Below are 17,348 nucleotides of genomic sequence, written 5' to 3' on the forward strand. Positions count from 1 at the left end.
GTATACTGCGTATGAACCAACTGCATGTTGGTGACAGTCGACGAGGGGAGAAAGAGGCCCGGAATGGCTGCACCTTTCATTGGCGAGCTCTGGCATCTGGACACACAAACTCAAAGGATTGTTCTGTCATTGAGAAAGCACAGTTGTCTCCTGTCTGCATTACAAAACGCATAGGTACCTAGCCGTTCGTCCCAGCACAGAAATCGTTGTCTTGTCGTCCCATCTATATATAGCTTCTGTGAGTAGCATTCCCCAAGGTCCTGGGAGGAAAGTCGAAGAAATACCCAAAAAGCTCGGTTAAATATACTGAAAAGCAGACTGATGAACGAACCACTTGTTTCCATTCGGAAGCTGGCTCGAGACAAAGAAACATGGAGGGGGCTTGAGAGAGGGGAAAGAAGCGAAGGTACCTTGGGAACAGTACTGTGTAGCAACCTAAGGGGAAACATGTAGCGCACGGGCCACATTGTTTCAAGTCCGCATCCAGGCTGTGGGGCTCGTCATCCATCCGGCTCAAGGCGGTCAGTGGCGGCGAGACCTCGCTAGGGCCAAGACCGACTGCCGAAAACATTTCAAGGCTTCTTTCCAACTGCGACTCTCCATTTCTGCATCATCAATACTGCTACCTACTCTGCCTCAACAAACAGACAGCGCCCTCATACCACTTCTCACCTCTCGTGGGGCGACAGCACCCAAATAGTAATGGGTGTTTAGCTGTGCCGGGTACTCTCATCTCTTCAGCCTTGCTGTGTCTTTCAAAGGTAAAAATTCCACGCTGCCCCTCTCCGAACATGCTCTTTGTCTTCCATGATGAACTCTTTATTGGAGCTGTCTTAGACTCGCTTTGCGGGCCATGATGATAGACTTTTTATTACGCTTTTAACTGAAATGACAAACAACACCTTGACGATCAAGTCGAAAAAATTGCATTGGCAAGACAAAAAGGTAGCTAACACCTCGTGTCCAGAGTTGATTTTCAACAACCATCGATGGGAACGATCAGCAGCAGCATCAAACAAATCCGTCAGGGGTAATCATCATGGACACCGCCAACGGTAACGCGACTACGGCTTCGGCTGCTCCCGCTGCTCCGGCCCAGCCAAACGGCCACCGGGAGGACCCTGGTGGCTTCAAACTCAAGTTTTGCACCGTATGTGCCAGTAATCAGAACAGGTAAGATACAAATGTCTGCTTTTGAAGGTGGTGCGCGGGGGAGGATTAACACAGCTCAGATCTATGGAGGGCCATTTGCGTCTGGCGTTGGCAAACTATCCAGTGATTTCTTTCGGAACCGGCTCTCTTGTCCGGCTTCCAGGTCCTACCATCACACAGCCCAATGTCTACAAGTTCAACGAGACCTCGTACGATAGTATCTACAGAGAGCTTGAGGCCAAGGACCCCCGTTTGTATCGGGCCAACGGGCTTCTTAACATGCTCGGCCGAAACCGCAACATCAAGTGGGGCCCGGAAAGATGGCAAGACTGGCAAGTAGGCATGCCCCGAGTCAAGAAAGAAACAGACAAAGGCTTCGAGGGCATGGAGGGAGGCGTCGCCGATATAGTCATTACCTGCGAAGAGCGCTGCTGGGATGCTGTGATCGATGATCTTCTTAACCGGGGCTCTCCACTCAACAGAGCTGTTCATGTTATCAACATTGATATTAAGGACAACCACGAAGAGGCCTCCGTTGGAGGCAAAGCCATGGTCGACCTTGCCGACTCCCTGAACCAGGTCGCGAAAGAAGAGCGCGAAAAGGTTGGCGCAACGGCGTTTGATTCTGGCAGTGGTGCTGCCAGAGCCAGCTTTGATGAGCGTGTTCCCGAGGTGATTGGTGAGTGGCAGGAAAGATGGCCTAACCTTCCTGCGACTTGGACTTTGGCTTGGTTTTGATGAGCTTCACTGCACTCATCTTTTCAACACTCATATTTCATGGTTTAGCGGGCGTTGGGCGGTTGGTATTGCTTTCGGGATATGGGCTTTGGGCATTGAATCAAGCAAGCGACGGATAGCAGACATCTCATGAGGCAGGCTTATGAAGCGGCGACTCCGAGACCGCTCTTTGTTTTCTTTTTCCTTTTCTTTTCTATTTTCTTTTCTTGCTGCCTTTTGACGGCGATTGACACCGCCTTGCACATGATTCTCCGCCTTTTGTTTTTTTACCGGCGCAGCTCCGTTGGTCGGACTTTTGCCGTGACCCGGGATGCAGTGATTAAAGGACCGGATCGGCCCTGTTAGGACTCCGGACCTAAGATCGAGATGAAATGAGGCGACAGGGGATGTTCCGCCGAGTTCTCAGCCCAGGAAGACGTCGACCCGCCGAAGCGCAAAAAATGACTCGGCTTCCAGAATGTCCTGATCGGAGGCATCTTTGTTCAGAGGCGCAACGAGAGGTGTGATTTATTTATCCAGCGTACGGAAGATCAAACGGATGTTCCCATGGGGCCTCATGCGGATGGGCCCGAGAGTCAATGCATATGGAAATCAAGCTTAGAAAATCACACGCTATTCATGTGACCGTTACCGCAGAGAGAGCTGCAGCAAGGGGACATTTCTATTTCCCTACATAGTGTACTGCGTCCACAATACCTACGATTCTCATCGGTGGACGGAGTAGCTACGAATACAAATATTGGTGTTTTCTGGGCAGGCTTGTCCCGTGGAGATCGGCTAGCCAGGGACTGGTCTGATGGTGTCTTTGTTCTGATATGGATGGTCCTTGTCTCCGTGACCTCCTTCAGCTCGTGGTGTGCGTTGTGGGTGATGTCGTGCATGCCGGCGCCTGCCGTGGCCACGTGCGATCAAGTTCATTGGCAGAGAAAGTTGAAGCCATTCTGACCAAGACTCACAAGACTCCATCGCCGTTGAGAGAGGCCTGCGTAACCTTGGGGCCTGTGCACCTGGAGAGAACCCCCATAGCCCCCCCCTGTTCTGGGCCCTCCCGCCTCCTTTCGCCAACTGTTCCTGCTGTAGCGCGCGACTAGCCATTGAGGAAATTGCAACCCCAAGTGTTCAGCAGCAGCCAACCACATCGCTGCGTACAGTTCATCCCGTCGTCAGGGGCGCCTTGACGTTCCGCCCTTTTTTCCCCATCTCACACAGACACACGCACTGTTCCGTAATTACACTGATATCTTTGCTTTTCTATTCTTTTTTTTTTCACTTCTCTTTCTGTGAAGAGATCAGCTCAGACAAGCAGACCAGGTCCCCTCCAGGTCCCCCAGCCGCAAGCAACGAGACCCAACGGCCACCGCCGCCGTAAATCCCTGCCTGTATTTCTTTAGCGGTAACACTTCCCGAGCGGCCGATTTCTTCTCATTTGGTAAATTTGGCGTAATTTTGCAGACCGCAGCAGCGACCTAGAAAGAAGAAGGCCACCCCCGAGGAGGAAGCGTCGCAGTTGGCTGGGGCGTTGATGCGTTTCATGCTGTGACAACCACCTGCCGACCACCGACCACCGACCGTTTCCCGCTACACTTGCACCGCATTCCAATACCGACGGGACCGTTGTCTCTCTTGAATCGTTCTACCGTCCCCGTTCCCCGTTGAATGTGCACGGAACACAGTACAACGACGTCCATCTTCACCTCGGCCTCCGCCGCGAACTCCCTATCTCTCAGTGCGCGATCTGGCCCGGCGCCTGCTTGACACGGTTGACGACGCCATTCCCTCCGAGCCACCCCGAAGACCATGAATGGCCTCAATGCGCCACTGTCTCCTGTCTCTGTAGGCGGTAGCGAGTGGTCTTATCCCACCAACACCGACAAAAACACATATCCAAACAACCGCGGAGACATCACCACACCACCCGACTCGGCTGGTGCTGTCAGGGCGATGAACGGGAATTTCCCACCGGGGCCCAGGAGCGTCGGCGGTCCCTCCCCGCCTCCCTCTGTCGGCCGATCCAGTGCCGGCACCAACCTATACGCAAGGAGTGAGAGTGGCAGAAGCCAAGTCGTGAGGGATGACTTGGGCGGCCATGAGATGGTGCTCGCTGAGCACTATGTCTCACTCAAGCGATTTCTGTCAGCGACTTCGCGTGACGGCAACCCGAAGCCACCACCGAACAAGGCTCGCGACAAGCTGCAGCGCCTTACTGGGGTTCAGTTTCTCGAGCTCAGTACCGACGTCTTTGACGAGCTGAAGCGACGTGAGACAACAGCTCGTAGACCCCCCAATGCTCCTCCAGGATCCGGTCCACCTGATTATCTATTACCTGAGGACAACTTCCACCCCAAGCGAAACCAAGCGCGCCAAAAACTTTCGTCATTGGGCCCTCCACGCTTCCGCGATCTGGCCACCGATGTCTTTTGCGAACTGGAGAGGAGGTTCCCACGCTTTGCGGCTGGGGATATCCCCCGTGTTGGCAGCCCAGTATCAGTACGCGGAGGTCCCATCAGCCGGTCGCAAACACCGGTAAGCGGAATGAATGGCGGATTCCCTCCTCGGGGTCAGAGCCGTAGACGCCCTTCAGAAGCCAGCTCAATACGAAGCGGACGAGGGATGCCGACTCCTCTCGGCAGCGGCTTCCCTATCCCACCCTCTCCAGGCCTGCCGCCGAATGGCAACTATGGACAGCCGATTGCGAAGCAGTTCCAGAACAACACCATTGTGCCTAACAAGAGCACCATGGTGGAGGAGGACGATGATGCCATCAGCCCCATGAGTCCCGACCCTGCCGGACCTGATGCCTACGGCATGAACAGGTCAATAGACCGTGATAGTAAACGAAGTGCTGGCGCATCCGAGGTAGGCTCATTTTCACCCAAGGTTTTCGGGAAACAAACTAATCATGGTATGCAGACGGACAAGAAACTTCTTGAGGATTATGAGCAGCAAGTTAGGGATTTGCGTGAGAAACTGGACAGCATGGAGGATGCACTTAAGAAGAAGGATGACGACCTCATGAACGCTCTAGATGGGGAACGTTCCCGAGCCACGGCTTCTAATGCTGAGAAGAGGGAATGGGATGACGCCCGCGCCGAACTGGAGAATAAGCTTGCTCAAGTGGAGGAATTGAACGAGTCGATGAAGAGGGAGCTGGACAGGACCAGGGACGAACACGATGAGGAAATTCGCCAACTTCGAGAACAGCTTGACGAAGCGCGCGCCGGCGCCAACGCACAGTCAAACGGCATGGCTGACGAGGAATTAGAACGCGAGAACAGGGCTCTGCGTGCGGCGTTGGAGGAGCAAGAGCAGGTGACAGAGGAGGTTCGTCGTGAGGCCCAGGGGTTCCTGATGGAGATGCGCAATATTTCCCAGCAAAGCGGTGCCTCGTGGGAAAGGCAGTCGGAGTTGGAGAAGACGATCGAAATGTTGGAGAAGGAGGTCCGGGACTGGAGGAATCGCTACGCCCGCGCCAAAACTCAGCTGCGGGATTTACGTGGGTCTTCGGAGGGCATTCCAATGCAACAGGACGCTGGGAAGTTTGTGCGCGAGAAGGGCTTCACGCAAGATGATGGGCTGGTCAAGGACGTCCATGTCACCAAGTTCCAGATCGCCATTGACGAGCTGTTGCAACGGGCGCGCGTGGATGACCCGGAGCGCGTGATTGACTCTATGAAGGCAGTTGTGGTAAGCGTCCGACGGATCACTAAGGATATCGACGAGTCGGCACAAAACAACATCGAGCTTGCGCAGCAAAACCAGAAGCTCAAGGCCCGAGTATCCCCCGCAGCCAACAATCTTATTACTACCTCCAAGTCTTTTGCTAGCTCGGCTGGAATCGCGCCAGTGACTCTCCTCGATGCTGCTGCCTCTCACCTGGTCACGGCTGTTGTTGAGCTCCTCCGAGCTGTCAAGATTCGATCTACCCCGGATGGTGAATTGGAAGATGACGATGACGACGGCACGGTTACTCCTGTTGAATCGGCCAGCTTCTTTTCGCCACGAAGCAATGGGCAGAGCCAGGCCTCCCGAGCTGAGGATTCTCTTCAGCGCCCACCACCTTTCCGCGGCCTAGGCGCCGCCGGAAGCCGAGCCAGCATGGACTCGTCTGCGTACAGCCCGGTCAACTCACCTCGTGAATCCTACACCAACGGACAGATGGCCAACGGATTCATGACAAACGGCAACGGAGGCGGCCACGGCAACCTGAACAAGGCTGTGAACGGAAACGCCAACGGCATGTACAACAACGCACGCCAGCAGCGCGACACTCGGGCGGAGGACCTCAAGATCTACCTCGAAGACCAGACGGCGGTGCTCGTGCAGACGATCCAGGACCTTGTGCAGCTGATACGCAACGACGCGGACATTAGCCAGGTCACGGAGGAGATCAACACGATTGTGGATGTTGTCGGCCAGGTCGTGTCCGAGACGGAGTCGACTGGTGGCAATGGTGTCGAGCTTGTCAGGCGTCTTTCTGCCTGCCGGGAGCGGCTGATGGAGGCGGGCAAGCGCGGTTTGGATCTTGCGGCTGCGGGCAACGATAGTGCCAGTCGGGAGTGGAGGATGTGGACGCAGACGTTGCCGCCGATTGCGTTTGAGATTGCGAGGGAGACGAAGGAGCTGGTGCAGAGGGTTGATCAGTTGGTGATGGATGATGGCGGGGATGCCGATGATTTTGCATGAAGGACGACAACTTGGATTATACTATTGCTCTAATGATGATGCGAGACTTGGGGGGTTTTTTGAGGAAAAAGATGGATGGATGATAGATACCTGATTCGATTCGAGACTTGGGGAGAGGGGGAAGGGGTTGAGAAACTTATTCGACATGAGCATTGCTTACGCTTCGATTTTATTTTTCTCGCACAGAAGAACAGTTTTTGTTTATTATAGGCTTTTATAGCCTTTTTTTTTGTTTTTTTTTTTTGCTTTGATACCCATCATAGCTGCTTGTTTTTTTTTTCCCTCTTTGGGGAGGAGGGGGGTGTCTTTTCTTCTTCTTTGACTTTGACTGTTCAGGCTTGTTGTCTTTTTTGTCTTCGGTTTCTTGCATCAGCCAGTTTTTATTATATTTTCCAGAGTTTGATGGGAGAGGGGAGGGGGAAGGTTCTGTATATAGACGGGATGGATTGGTGTGGTTGGGGGGAGAAAGAGAAAAGGGGGGTCATATGTTTTTGATGATTGAGAGGGAGAGGAACTTTTGTATCCTTGTTGTTATCATCCGTATGGGGAGCATGGATTGATTAATAGAAGATTTTAACTGAGAAGGAGTTGTGGTGGTGGTGTGTATAAATGTTTTTCTTGCTGTTTTGCTTGCTGAGTTTTGTCTTGGTTTGGTGGTGATGGGGAGGGGGAGAGGAGAGGACGGGAAGGGGGGGCAGTACTGTATGCCCAGCTGTATGCTAGTTGCTGGTTAGAAGATGATTACAAGTAGGATTTATGTATGCTGGAGCGAGAAATAAAGATGGACTACTGCTGCACCGATTCGACTGAGGGTTGTGGTGTGTGATGCGAGTGCTTGCATCTCGATGTGTATGAAGTGACGGGTTGAGATGGAGGTTGTACAGAGGAATGGTGTCTTTGATCCAATGGGTAGAAATGCCAGGCCGATATTCAAGTCACACGTAGGTAGGTAGACATCTCGATCAGGTCAAGATGCCAAACCCAGTTTCAATATTTCATCAGACTTTTCGGGATCGCGGCAAGTAGGGCACAAGCGCTGGGCATGGGGAATGATTTCTTGTGCCGCCGCCTCTGGGGCTGGACGGACGGCATTGAAGAGGTGAGCCAATAGTGGGAGGGCAAGGGGGGGGGATTTTTGACAACTCATTTAGACTGCCTGGTTTGGTCTTGGTGGTGAGGTGCCGGGGGGCTAGGCCTCTTCTGGGGGGCGGTCACAGCCTTGTCTTGATTTTGGGTCACTTCTTCTTTCTCCAGATCTCAATGGCACATAGAATTTTGATGGTATATACCTAAGGTAACTCTCAACATCTAAAAACACGAACTTGGTTTAACTATATGGTCAACACTAGGTACCCTTGGTGAGTGCAAATGATTCTCGATTGAGATGATGCCTTTGGGTTTATCTATCATGATGTGTTGTGGTGGTCGAGTGGTTCTCAGCCCAACTTTTCAGCTTGGCGCTTCAGCCGCATCCAAGGGTCCAACTGCAGGTCGTGATGGTGTCGACGAATCACCGTCTTTCCGAGTTCTTGGGCGCAGCGAGACAAGCAGAGACTAGTCAATGCTCTGGGATGGCACTTTGAACAGCTTGGTATTTGAAGTCACTGCCACGAACCATGCAAGCATTGCAGCACGCCCCTCCCTATCAGCGAAAAGACAAGGGTTCAGTTTTGCTTTTTCTTGTAGAATGGGGTTGACCGCATTTCTTGATTTGGTGACTAAATATTGGTGTGGCCTTGCGCCTTTGGGCTGGTCAGCTGGGTAAGACAAGAGTAAGGTTTACGCGTGCGGGTTGTGATGTAAAAAGCCCCCGACCCGTTCGTCAGAGGCGTTTTTTTTTTCTCTTTGGTTCTCATTTTTTATTTTTATTAAGTTTGCAGTCTTTTAACGACGGAAAAACCGGCAAGTGTGAAAGACAACAAACAAGCAGGCAGACAAGATGTCGACCGCCCTCCGCAAACCCGGCCGCGAACACTTCCCCATTTATCCCAAGGGGTTTATTGTCTTGAGGATCCTCCAGCTGGTGGTCGCAGTGATTGTTCTGGGGTTGGTGGCGTATAGTATTCACTTTTTGGCTTGGGATGGGAATGCGTTCATGTTGGCTGTGGTATGTTTCTTCACCCCCTCATCTTTATCTTCTATTTCCATCTTGTGTTATGTCGGGAGTGGGACTAACATCTTTGGGCAGGCCATCATGACAATCCTCACCTCCATCTACCACCTTGTCGCCTGGTTCGGCGCCCCAGAAGCCTTCAACTACTGGGCCGTCCTCGCATTGGACATCCTCCTCATTGTGATGTGGCTGGCTTCCTTCTCAGTCGTGGCGGCGCATATCGCTCCTTGGATGCAGTATTATGGTAGTTACCTCTATCTTACCTCGACATACGAGCAGGCTTGGTGGACTGGGTTGGCGGCTGCTAGTGGGATGGGTGGGCTTAACTTGTCAGTCTTCTTTTCTAACCCCCCGCCATGGTTTGTATGCTAATGGAAACAGTGCCCTTCATGTTATTTCGTTGATCATCCACTCAATCAGACTCCATAGACACCGCAAGGAAGGCGGGCACTCCCAGGCGGGTGTGCCTTTTGGTCCTAAGCCTACTGTTGGAACGATGCAAGTTCCTCAGGGGCAGCAGCAACAGCAGCAGCAGCAGCCGGTGGTGTACCAGCAGGTTCCTCAGCAGCAGTTCCAGCAGCAGCCGCCTGTTTATCAGCAACCGCAGCAGCAGGTTTATCAGCAGCAATCGGCGACTCAGGAGAAACAAGTGTATTCTCCGCAGCCTCAACAGCCTGTGCCGGTGCCGCAGGGGCAGTTTTATCAGCAGCAGTGAGGGTTTGTAATGTGAATGACAGGCTGATGATGTGATGGATTGGAGTTGAATTAGAGGCAAGGTGTTGGTGTTTGGTTCCTTGTGTGGCAGGGTAATGTTGATTGATGATGGATACTTAACGGTGGATATCATGATGTATGGGTATACCCGGGTGTTTTCGTTTCTATTAGGGCATCATGTACGTCGTCAGGACACCGGAGTAATGTATTGGGCTGTATATATCATCAAGAAAAGACTGGAAATGCGTATGGTTTATAGTCAAATCAGCGGGCAGTTTGGATTTTGCTTTAGAAAACCGAGCAATCAAGGCTCTCCGAGATGAGCAAGGAGCAAGAATACCAATCTGACGCATCCGAAGATATTGAGATGGACGAGGAGCCGCGGTTCCTGACAGAACAGCCTTGTCTCCAAGGCGAGAAGAACCCAGAACACCCTGGTGGCCGGGCTCGGAAGCGTTGCTGCGTTGGTCGGTTGCGTTCTTCCCACTCCCGGTTAGCCCTGGCAGAGGGCTTCTTAAGGGACTGAATGTAAATGTAGGTAGGAGAAGAGAGCCAAAGAAGAAAAGATGGGGTTTTCAGGTGGCGGTTGTAGTGAGTTGAGGTTTTAGAAGGGGACAGATGCGGATGTGACAATTGAAACTGGATGCTAAAACATCATGAAGACGAATGTCCAAATGGTGTACCTGACTTGAGGACTCGTTCTATCTGGGTAAAGTCACTATCTGGATGACGTTAGGACTTCGTACCCCGTTCTGAGGAAACTTTATCAGCAGTGGCAAGACAAAGAGCTTTGCGATATGAAATGAAATGGCGAATAACTTGCTTGCGCGGGATTCTGGGACGGTCTTCTTCATTTGATACCTGGTAAAACAAACCCAAGTGCTATGATATGGCCTTTTCAAATGTTGAAAGTAAACCACTGCTAAGTCCCAACATCCCAATAAATTCTGGGAAAACTAGGTTATCATCAGGGACCATATCACATCCTCACTGTCTGTGCCGACATCACTTCATGGGAGTTTACATTGGTCATCAGAAGGATGGGAGACAACCATCAGTCAGGCATACCATCGACCATCATATAGTCAACAGATTAAAGTCCCACACGAGATCAATGGCTATTTCTGGGCTTTGGTGCTTATTTCCTACCCCTGTTTTCATGCCGAGACGTTGCGTTTGAAAGCATCACCAATGCCGTGATGTGAGCTGAAGCCTCTTGGAGTGCCTTTTTCACCCACAACATGCCAGGAAGCTCGGAGAAGTAATAATAAAACGAGGGATTTTGTCAAGATACCATTCTCAGAATGACCTACTGAGTGTCCTGCCAATTTGAGAGACGCCCTTGAGCTTTAAAGTCGAAGAGATCGCTAATATCCTGCACCCATTTTAATGCCTTTTCGACATGGCTCAGTCACAGCAGTCGCGGTGGTAGTCTACACGATACAGGATTTTCATCAACTTGCGTTTCTCTCATACTGCAAACAAGAAGGCCGCGAGTGCTTGGGAACAGTGAAAACCCGCCATCAAAACAGTTCCGACGACCCAACAGGCCAGAAATCAATCTCTGCTGAGCCCTAAGATTGAAGGAGAACAGAAGAAATCATGATGTCCCACGATCTCCTCAATATTCCCGAACTGCAACTTTCCAGGTCATTTTTCGCGCGGCTTGACATCGAACACGAGGAATTATCACCAAACTCACACTCTGCAGCTTCACCACCCACTTAGCTCACCGACCCCCCAATCCCCCATAAAAATTCCGCTGCCCTCCTGCCCGAGCTGCCTCACCGTCTTGAAGGCTCACATCACAGTCCCTCCCACCCTCTGCCACTCTCACCACCCGTTGCCCCCACAACCAAAAGTGGGTCCTCCCCGCTCCTTCCCAACTGCGCACACTTTCGCTCCTTCCCTCAGTGCAATTGACGCGCAAGTTTCTCCAGGCAGCAGGCTATCAAGGTCCTTGTGCCTTCCATTTATATCGGTGTTCAGCTCAATTGTGAGTCAAGTGGTTGGGTGCCTCATGGTGAGGGTTTGGTGGGAAAGGCGGGTGCAATGTTTACTTCGGTGGAGTACGAGATAGGGGATGCCAAGACTTGAGGTTAGACCTGAGTTTTGCCGATGATAGGAGACGTCGGTGATGTGCGAGGCTGTAGATTCATGAGGCTGGGGATGTCTAGAGGTGTTGTTTTGGATCTGATTGGGTTGTGTTTTTTCTGGGAGGTGTGTAGGGCATTGGGTGTGCTTTATTGCTTGAGATATATTCAGGATAGCTCTGCGATGTTGAGGCTCCCTAAGTCGAGCATGAGATCTGGAAATGGTCAGATGAATATCGAATTGAAGATAGCATGAAGGCTGAGTAGTGGTCCAAGAGTGTGCTTGAGTTGGCTTTGCCAGGCAATCTTCCGTGTGTTCTTGTTTGGTGACAATGATTGTGGGCGTTTGCAGAGATGCCTTTGATCAAGACAGCAGCGTTTTGAATAGGAGAACAAAGTGGTTAAATACAAAGAAAAGAGTAAATGTCCTGGCGTCGTGTGGACTTTTTGATCCAATATCTGTCTATATACTACATCATCACTGAAAAGAAAACGCCCGTTGATCTGTCTGTTGGAACAGATGCTGAAGACCCTTATGGCCTTCATCTACCTGATATCATGTTGTTTTCAACCTCCATTTTGCCTCTGATATTGTCAGAAACTCATATGTTTGAAATGATCCCATCGCTGCCCCAAGTTCAGACCCTAAAAGCGACCACTAAACCCTCTGTTCGAACCTTGATCGACAACATCATCGTCCCAGCTTGGGAAGGAGCAACTGTCCATTGTTATTTTCTGCCCCAATGAATGGGAAGATTCTGCCCACCGCCCTGCCTGACCCTCCGCTGTCTGGTTTGTTCATCTGCTCTCCCAAATTCCCGTGAACTTTTCCCTCTCTTCTTTTTTTACTCAGTACGACCGATCGCCACGCTTGTAGGTGCCCCCATTCTCGCCCTCTCACAGCATTTATTCTTTCTTCTCTTTCGTTTGCTAACGATATTTTCAATAGTACCAGCAATTCGCCATCCGTCAAGCGATGTGAGTGAGTTTTTTATCTTTGTTTTTCTTTCGACTTTTTCAACTTTGGCTGGCCATCTTCGACAGTACCCTAGCAACGACTTTTCTTCTCGCCTTGTAGGCTTTCATCTTGGTATCCTGTGGCTTCACGACATTCGCTGACCATCTTCAACAGTTCCAGCACCGGCTTTTCGTCCCCGCTTTGTAGGTTTTCGTCTTTGTGCCCCACGACTTCATGACCGGTTTGCTAACGATTATACAGACAAGATGTACACCATCACCACCTTCGCCGCAGTTGGCTTCGGGCTTCTCGCCCAGCTCGCCGCCCTCACGGTGGTTGTCTGCTCCCTCGGCTTCGCAGGTATGTTGCGTTCTTAGTCATTAGATTTCGAGCGTCTGTTAACGAATGTGACAGTCCAAACTGCAAGCCCGACCGCCGCCCTCGTCGGGTTGGCTTTCCTTCTGTTGTTCTTCTCTCTGGTCTTCCCTCGCCTCCGAAAGGAGTACTCTGCAGCCTTTGCTTCTGCGGTGCTGGGCGGACTCCTGGCCCACTTTAACGGGTCTGCGAGCTTCTCGTCTGGTGCCTTCACCACGGCACTGGCTGTATTTGTGCTTTCTCTTGTGTGCAAGCACTTCCCGGGATGCTTCAATGTCCTGTGGAGGTACGTCGTTGCCGCGGTGTGTTGCCTGACCCCTGTCTTTTCTCCCTTGTGGAGGGCTTTCCTCGGAAAGTCGCGGGGGACTTGCAGGAATTTCCCTGAGTTGATTGAGAACGTTGTTCTCATGATTCCGCTGGGTCAAATCACCCTCCGCGAGTTACTCAACGAGGTGGCGCGGCGTCACGTTCAAGAGTTGAGATTTGCCGAGCAATGCGTCACCCTTGGGAAAGTTCTCGACAGCTCTCAAGCCGCTGTTGGTGAGTTCTGCCGTGTTCACCCGAACAGGAGGCTTTCCCATTGTGTGCGCAGATTCATCACGGAGCAGATCCCCCTTGCCGAGATGGAAGACGGGCTTTTTGAGTTGAGTCGTTTCTCTGCCTGGGAACGGCTCCTCTTCCTCGCCAGTTTCTTGGGTTCTTTGCTGGAGACTGAGCTTGCTCGGTTGAAGGCCGCCTGTGAGAAACTGGATGAGGTGATCAACAAACGGCAGCAGTACATTGCTTCTGCCATCCAGATCCAAAAGATTGTCGTCAAAGAGACAGCGGCATACCCTATCGTCAAGATCCTGACTGTGGCGCGTTTGCCCTCGCGGGCACTCGTGCTCAAGCCCGATAGCTTCGTCCCTGCCGCACTCCCCCCTGCGTCTCCTAGACGACTAGAAGAGAAGAAGGACATGAGCGTGTTCGAGATGATCGTCTCGACCGCTCGTCACCCCCGCAGCAAAACCAAGGTTCTCCCCATCACAGAGACCGAGGTCGGGCTGCCTCAGACCCCCGACCACTCCCACTCCGAACCCCCTGCCTCTCCTGCACCCGCCATCATCGAGGAAATCGCTCCTCTCTCGCCATCGACCATGTTCCAGCGCGCCTTTTCCCAAATTGAGGGCATGGACCAGGCGTTGAGAGCGTTGTCCGTTCGCGAGCATCACGCGTCGGACAACGAGATCTACGAGATGATGATGCGGCCTCACAAGGAGTGTGCCGTCACAAAGGAAGCTCGGTTCGCTCGTGAACGGTCGCTCATTGCGTACCGTCACGCCCAAGCCGGGAAGGAGAAAGAGATCAAGGCTTTGGTGGTTGTTTCTCCCGCTGCTGTCACTTCGGTGACTTTAGCACCAGCCGCCGCCGCCGCCGATACTCCCTTCGTCCTTCCTTCGGACACCCCAGCCCAGGCCACCGCCGTCGCACCAACCTCTTCCGATGACCTGATGTCGGAACTCCGCGTTGCCCTCGCCGCGCGCGGACAAAACATCAGGAAGACGACGCGCGACGACACCCCGGCCAAGCTGAAGGCTGCCAATGCCACTGTTCCCGCCACGTCATCCAGTGAGTGGTTCACCACGGATGAGAGTGATTCGGACGAGCCTCGCGGCTCTGAAGATGACGATTCCAAGTCTGACGTCGATTCCGAAGGTCCTCGCGGGCCGGAGGATGATGGCTCTGGCGACGGTGATGAGGACGACGCGCCACCGAGCGTCGCCTCTTCCATTCTAGCTGTTGTGGATGGTGAGCAAGCTTCACCGAACGAACCCACCGCCGACGCCGTCGATGACAACGACAAAAACGGTTCCCCTGGTCCGTCTGGAAACCCTGCTCTGCCCGAAGCCGAAGTGTCTTTTGACTCGAAAGCTGGTGCGCGTGAGCAGGCCGGCGGTTCCACCCGTGACGTTGTCGTCACCGTCGGCGGTGACAAGCAAAGTGAGGACACGGATGACGAGCCCGAGACCTCTTTGGAGGAGGAGGAGGGTGAGAGTGATTCTTGCGTTGGTGCTGACCAGCAATTGCTCGTTACAGAGCTTTATCCACCGCTACCCCCGAGCCCAACGACGACGACCACGCGCGGTGAAGCCGAGACTTCTTTGGAAGGGGAGGCCGAGCAGAAGGTGCTGTATCGCGACAGCGCCGGAAGTGGTTTGACATCTGCGGAGGAAGGGAGTGTTGACACACCACCTGTCGGCTCCAGTCCTATTGTTAGTGTGGAGGCACAGACTGAGAACGATGCCGACGTTAACGACATCAAAAGCCTCTTGGAGGCTTCTCATATTTCGACTTCCGTTGCGCAAGCAGTTGCAGCCCCATTGGTCACCGTGACAACCACCGCAACGACCGACATCATTGGTGATTTCACCGCAACCACCGCCGACGCCATCACCACACCCGCCGCTATCACGTCTCCTGAAGTCGGCATCGTCCAGACTGAGGAAGCCGTTATGACGGGGACCGAAGTCTGCGACGCTCTGCCAGGGATGGAGCTTGACGAGGGCTCGCTCGCGCGACCCAACTCAGTGAAGGTGGACGAGGAGGTGAAGGAAGGGGATTCACGGATGGAGGAGGCAGGTGTCGATGATGAGGGTGACGATATCGCCATGGTCATCCCCGACGCCGGAGTAGAGGGTCCCCCTGCCGCGATGTTTGGCTCCATGTCAATGTCCGGCACCCCTTTTGCTTTCGGTGCCGGACAGGATGATGTCAATATGGCATATCCTCAGCAACAGGATTTCGAAAACGTCGAGATGATCGACCAGGGTGTATTCGGCAATACTCTGATGCCGCCAGTGGGGGGTTACCCTTCCCTTCCTTTTCAAGAAGGTGATATGAGGCTTCACGAAGCTGACGTGCGGATGATTGAGTCCGCACCCCAACCGTTCGACTTCAACGCGTATGAGGGTGTGAACTACGTTGGTTCTGGTGAGCAGCAGCAGCAGCAGCAGCAGTTTCACCCAGAACCAATGGACTACCACCATGATGTCGAGGCCTCTTCTTACCAGCAGCCTCTTCCAAACAACTTCGGTCTGCAGCAATCGGCGCTGGATCCGTCCCAGCCTGATGATCAATACTATCATCAGGTTGGCCAGCAGCTCGCTCAGATCGATTTCGGCCCAGACAACCAGTCCCAGCTCCTGTCCGAATCTGACCTGACTTTGATTTTGGACGAGTATATGAACTGGTCAATGTCGCAAGCCCAGTTTGAAGAACTGGTAAGAGAGGTCGAGCAGTTCGCCGAGAGAGAGACCCCGGGTACATGGTTTGGTCCGGACTCTCTTATCGACCCTGCCATATTCGCACTGCCGACAGACCAAGCGACCGACGACGTCCCAGCTGACGATGTGTCCCCAACCGCTGCTCGCGCCGTGGCCCCCATCCAAGCTGCTCCGTCACCGCAAGGCGAGGAGGTAGTGGCGAGCCCCCAAGGAGAAGAAGAAGAAGAAGAAGAAGAAGAAGAAGAAGAAGAAGTGGGTGCGTCTGCGCCAACAACAGCAACCACAGCACCGATGGTGACACCCCTCCCGGAGCAGGGGATCAGCTACTCCTTCGCGGAGTACTGGTCCGACGTGGCGTTCAATTCCCCCGATGAAGACGACCACGTCGACGACTACGTCCCAGTCCCCGTCGCCCCAGTGTTGCGTCAAGAAGTCGAACGCCGCCGTCGGGAGCCCCGCTCCAACGGCTCGACTCCTGTTGAAGTTGTTCGCGCAGACGACAGATAAGATGTGGTGTCCGTCGAACCCGACAGCTCCTGTTCTGATGAAGAGTCTGTCCGGCAGCGCGTCGCCCGTCGACCGATGCTCGTTCCCCGTTTGCGGGGCAGCGTTGCGGTTCGACAGGCTGTTGCCGAGCAGGTTCGCGCGGCTGGTGAGTCCTCTTCTGCGTCCCCGCAGAAGAAGACACTCCAGGAGGTGAGGGACCGGATCGAAGCAATGAGGCGTGCTGGCACGTCGAATTTCGCGTCTTCGGACGAGTCGGACGAGGACGAGGATGATTCCCCTCCCTCGTTTCCCATCCCATCTACCACCACCACCCCCAACTTCCCATCTGAGGGGTTAACAACACCAACTTCCGAGGAACCAGAGCCTGTCGCTGAAGGGTCCAGTGGCAGCGCCGAGGTGAAGGAGGGACAGCCGGCCGGAAGGCTGAAGCTGAAGTCCAGTGAGGTGGAGGCTCACCAGGGCGAGGAAGCCGAGCTCAAGGCAGCTGTTGCGGAGGAGGAGGAAGGGCACGGGCACATGGCTCCCGGTACCGGGCGGCGTCGAAAGCGAGACATAGGAGATTTTGGTCACCAGGAGATCGAATATGTGGAGCTTCCCGACATCCCCGTCCGCGTCACCGAGGGCCGCCGGATCTTGTCTTTCAAGAGGCGGATTCCGGGTGCCCACGAGGAGCCCGATTGAAAAAAGAAAACCGGAAAAAAAAAGGACGAGAGAACGATGGTGAGATGACATGAGACACACATGCTGGGACG

At 53.3% G+C, this 17,348-nt stretch overlaps 4 protein-coding genes across 4 annotated transcripts; all 4 read left to right on the forward strand.

Annotated features, from left to right (window-relative positions):
- The first annotated feature begins 611 nt into the window (after positions 1 to 611).
- On the forward strand, positions 612 to 2,671 carry SSU72 (RNA polymerase II subunit A C-terminal domain phosphatase). The gene is made up of 2 exons (XM_062907750.1): positions 612 to 1,173; positions 1,233 to 2,671. Exons 1-2 carry the CDS (start codon positions 1,040 to 1,042, stop codon positions 1,888 to 1,890), a joined length of 792 nt encoding a protein of 263 aa, XP_062770720.1. The 5' UTR covers positions 612 to 1,039; the 3' UTR covers positions 1,891 to 2,671.
- Positions 2,672 to 3,012: 341 nt separating this feature from the next.
- Positions 3,013 to 6,708, forward strand: SPA2 (component of the polarisome). Its single transcript, XM_062907751.1, has 2 exons — positions 3,013 to 4,746; positions 4,801 to 6,708. The coding sequence occupies exons 1-2, from the start codon at positions 3,688 to 3,690 to the stop codon at positions 6,571 to 6,573; spliced, it is 2,832 nt and encodes a 943-aa protein (XP_062770721.1). The 5' UTR covers positions 3,013 to 3,687; the 3' UTR covers positions 6,574 to 6,708.
- A 1,180-nt stretch (positions 6,709 to 7,888) lies between these two features.
- On the forward strand, positions 7,889 to 9,698 carry QC763_111660 (uncharacterized protein). Its single transcript, XM_062907752.1, has 3 exons — positions 7,889 to 8,680; positions 8,762 to 9,015; positions 9,068 to 9,698. The coding sequence occupies exons 1-3, from the start codon at positions 8,513 to 8,515 to the stop codon at positions 9,399 to 9,401; spliced, it is 756 nt and encodes a 251-aa protein (XP_062770722.1). The 5' UTR covers positions 7,889 to 8,512; the 3' UTR covers positions 9,402 to 9,698.
- A 21-nt stretch (positions 9,699 to 9,719) lies between these two features.
- On the forward strand, positions 9,720 to 17,277 carry QC763_111670 (uncharacterized protein; the record flags this gene model as incomplete). Its single annotated transcript, XM_062907753.1, has 6 exons — positions 9,720 to 9,863; positions 12,443 to 12,471; positions 12,626 to 12,654; positions 12,713 to 12,811; positions 12,866 to 16,575; positions 16,654 to 17,277. The coding sequence occupies 6 exons, from the start codon at positions 9,720 to 9,722 to the stop codon at positions 17,275 to 17,277; spliced, it is 4,635 nt and encodes a 1,544-aa protein (XP_062770723.1).
- Positions 17,278 to 17,348: the final 71 nt, after the last annotated feature.

This window comes from Podospora pseudopauciseta, chromosome 1, assembly GCF_035222475.1.
Source record: "Podospora pseudopauciseta strain CBS 411.78 chromosome 1, whole genome shotgun sequence".
Lineage (NCBI taxonomy): Eukaryota > Fungi > Ascomycota > Sordariomycetes > Sordariales > Podosporaceae > Podospora > Podospora pseudopauciseta.

Bases quoted from the DNA above. Each gene is read 5' to 3' on its own strand.
- SSU72 (XM_062907750.1), top strand. From the start codon at position 1,040: ATGGACACCGCCAACGGTAACGCGACTACGGCTTCGGCTGCTCCCGCT. The intron at 1,174-1,232 runs GTAAGATACAAA...AACACAGCTCAG, and splicing joins TGTGCCAGTAATCAGAACAG to ATCTATGGAGGGCCATTTGC.
- SPA2 (XM_062907751.1), top strand. From the start codon at position 3,688: ATGAATGGCCTCAATGCGCCACTGTCTCCTGTCTCTGTAGGCGGTAGC. The intron at 4,747-4,800 runs GTAGGCTCATTT...CATGGTATGCAG, and splicing joins GAAGTGCTGGCGCATCCGAG to ACGGACAAGAAACTTCTTGA.
- QC763_111660 (XM_062907752.1), top strand. From the start codon at position 8,513: ATGTCGACCGCCCTCCGCAAACCCGGCCGCGAACACTTCCCCATTTAT. The intron at 8,681-8,761 runs GTATGTTTCTTC...ATCTTTGGGCAG, and splicing joins ATGCGTTCATGTTGGCTGTG to GCCATCATGACAATCCTCAC. The intron at 9,016-9,067 runs GTCAGTCTTCTT...TAATGGAAACAG, and splicing joins GGGATGGGTGGGCTTAACTT to TGCCCTTCATGTTATTTCGT.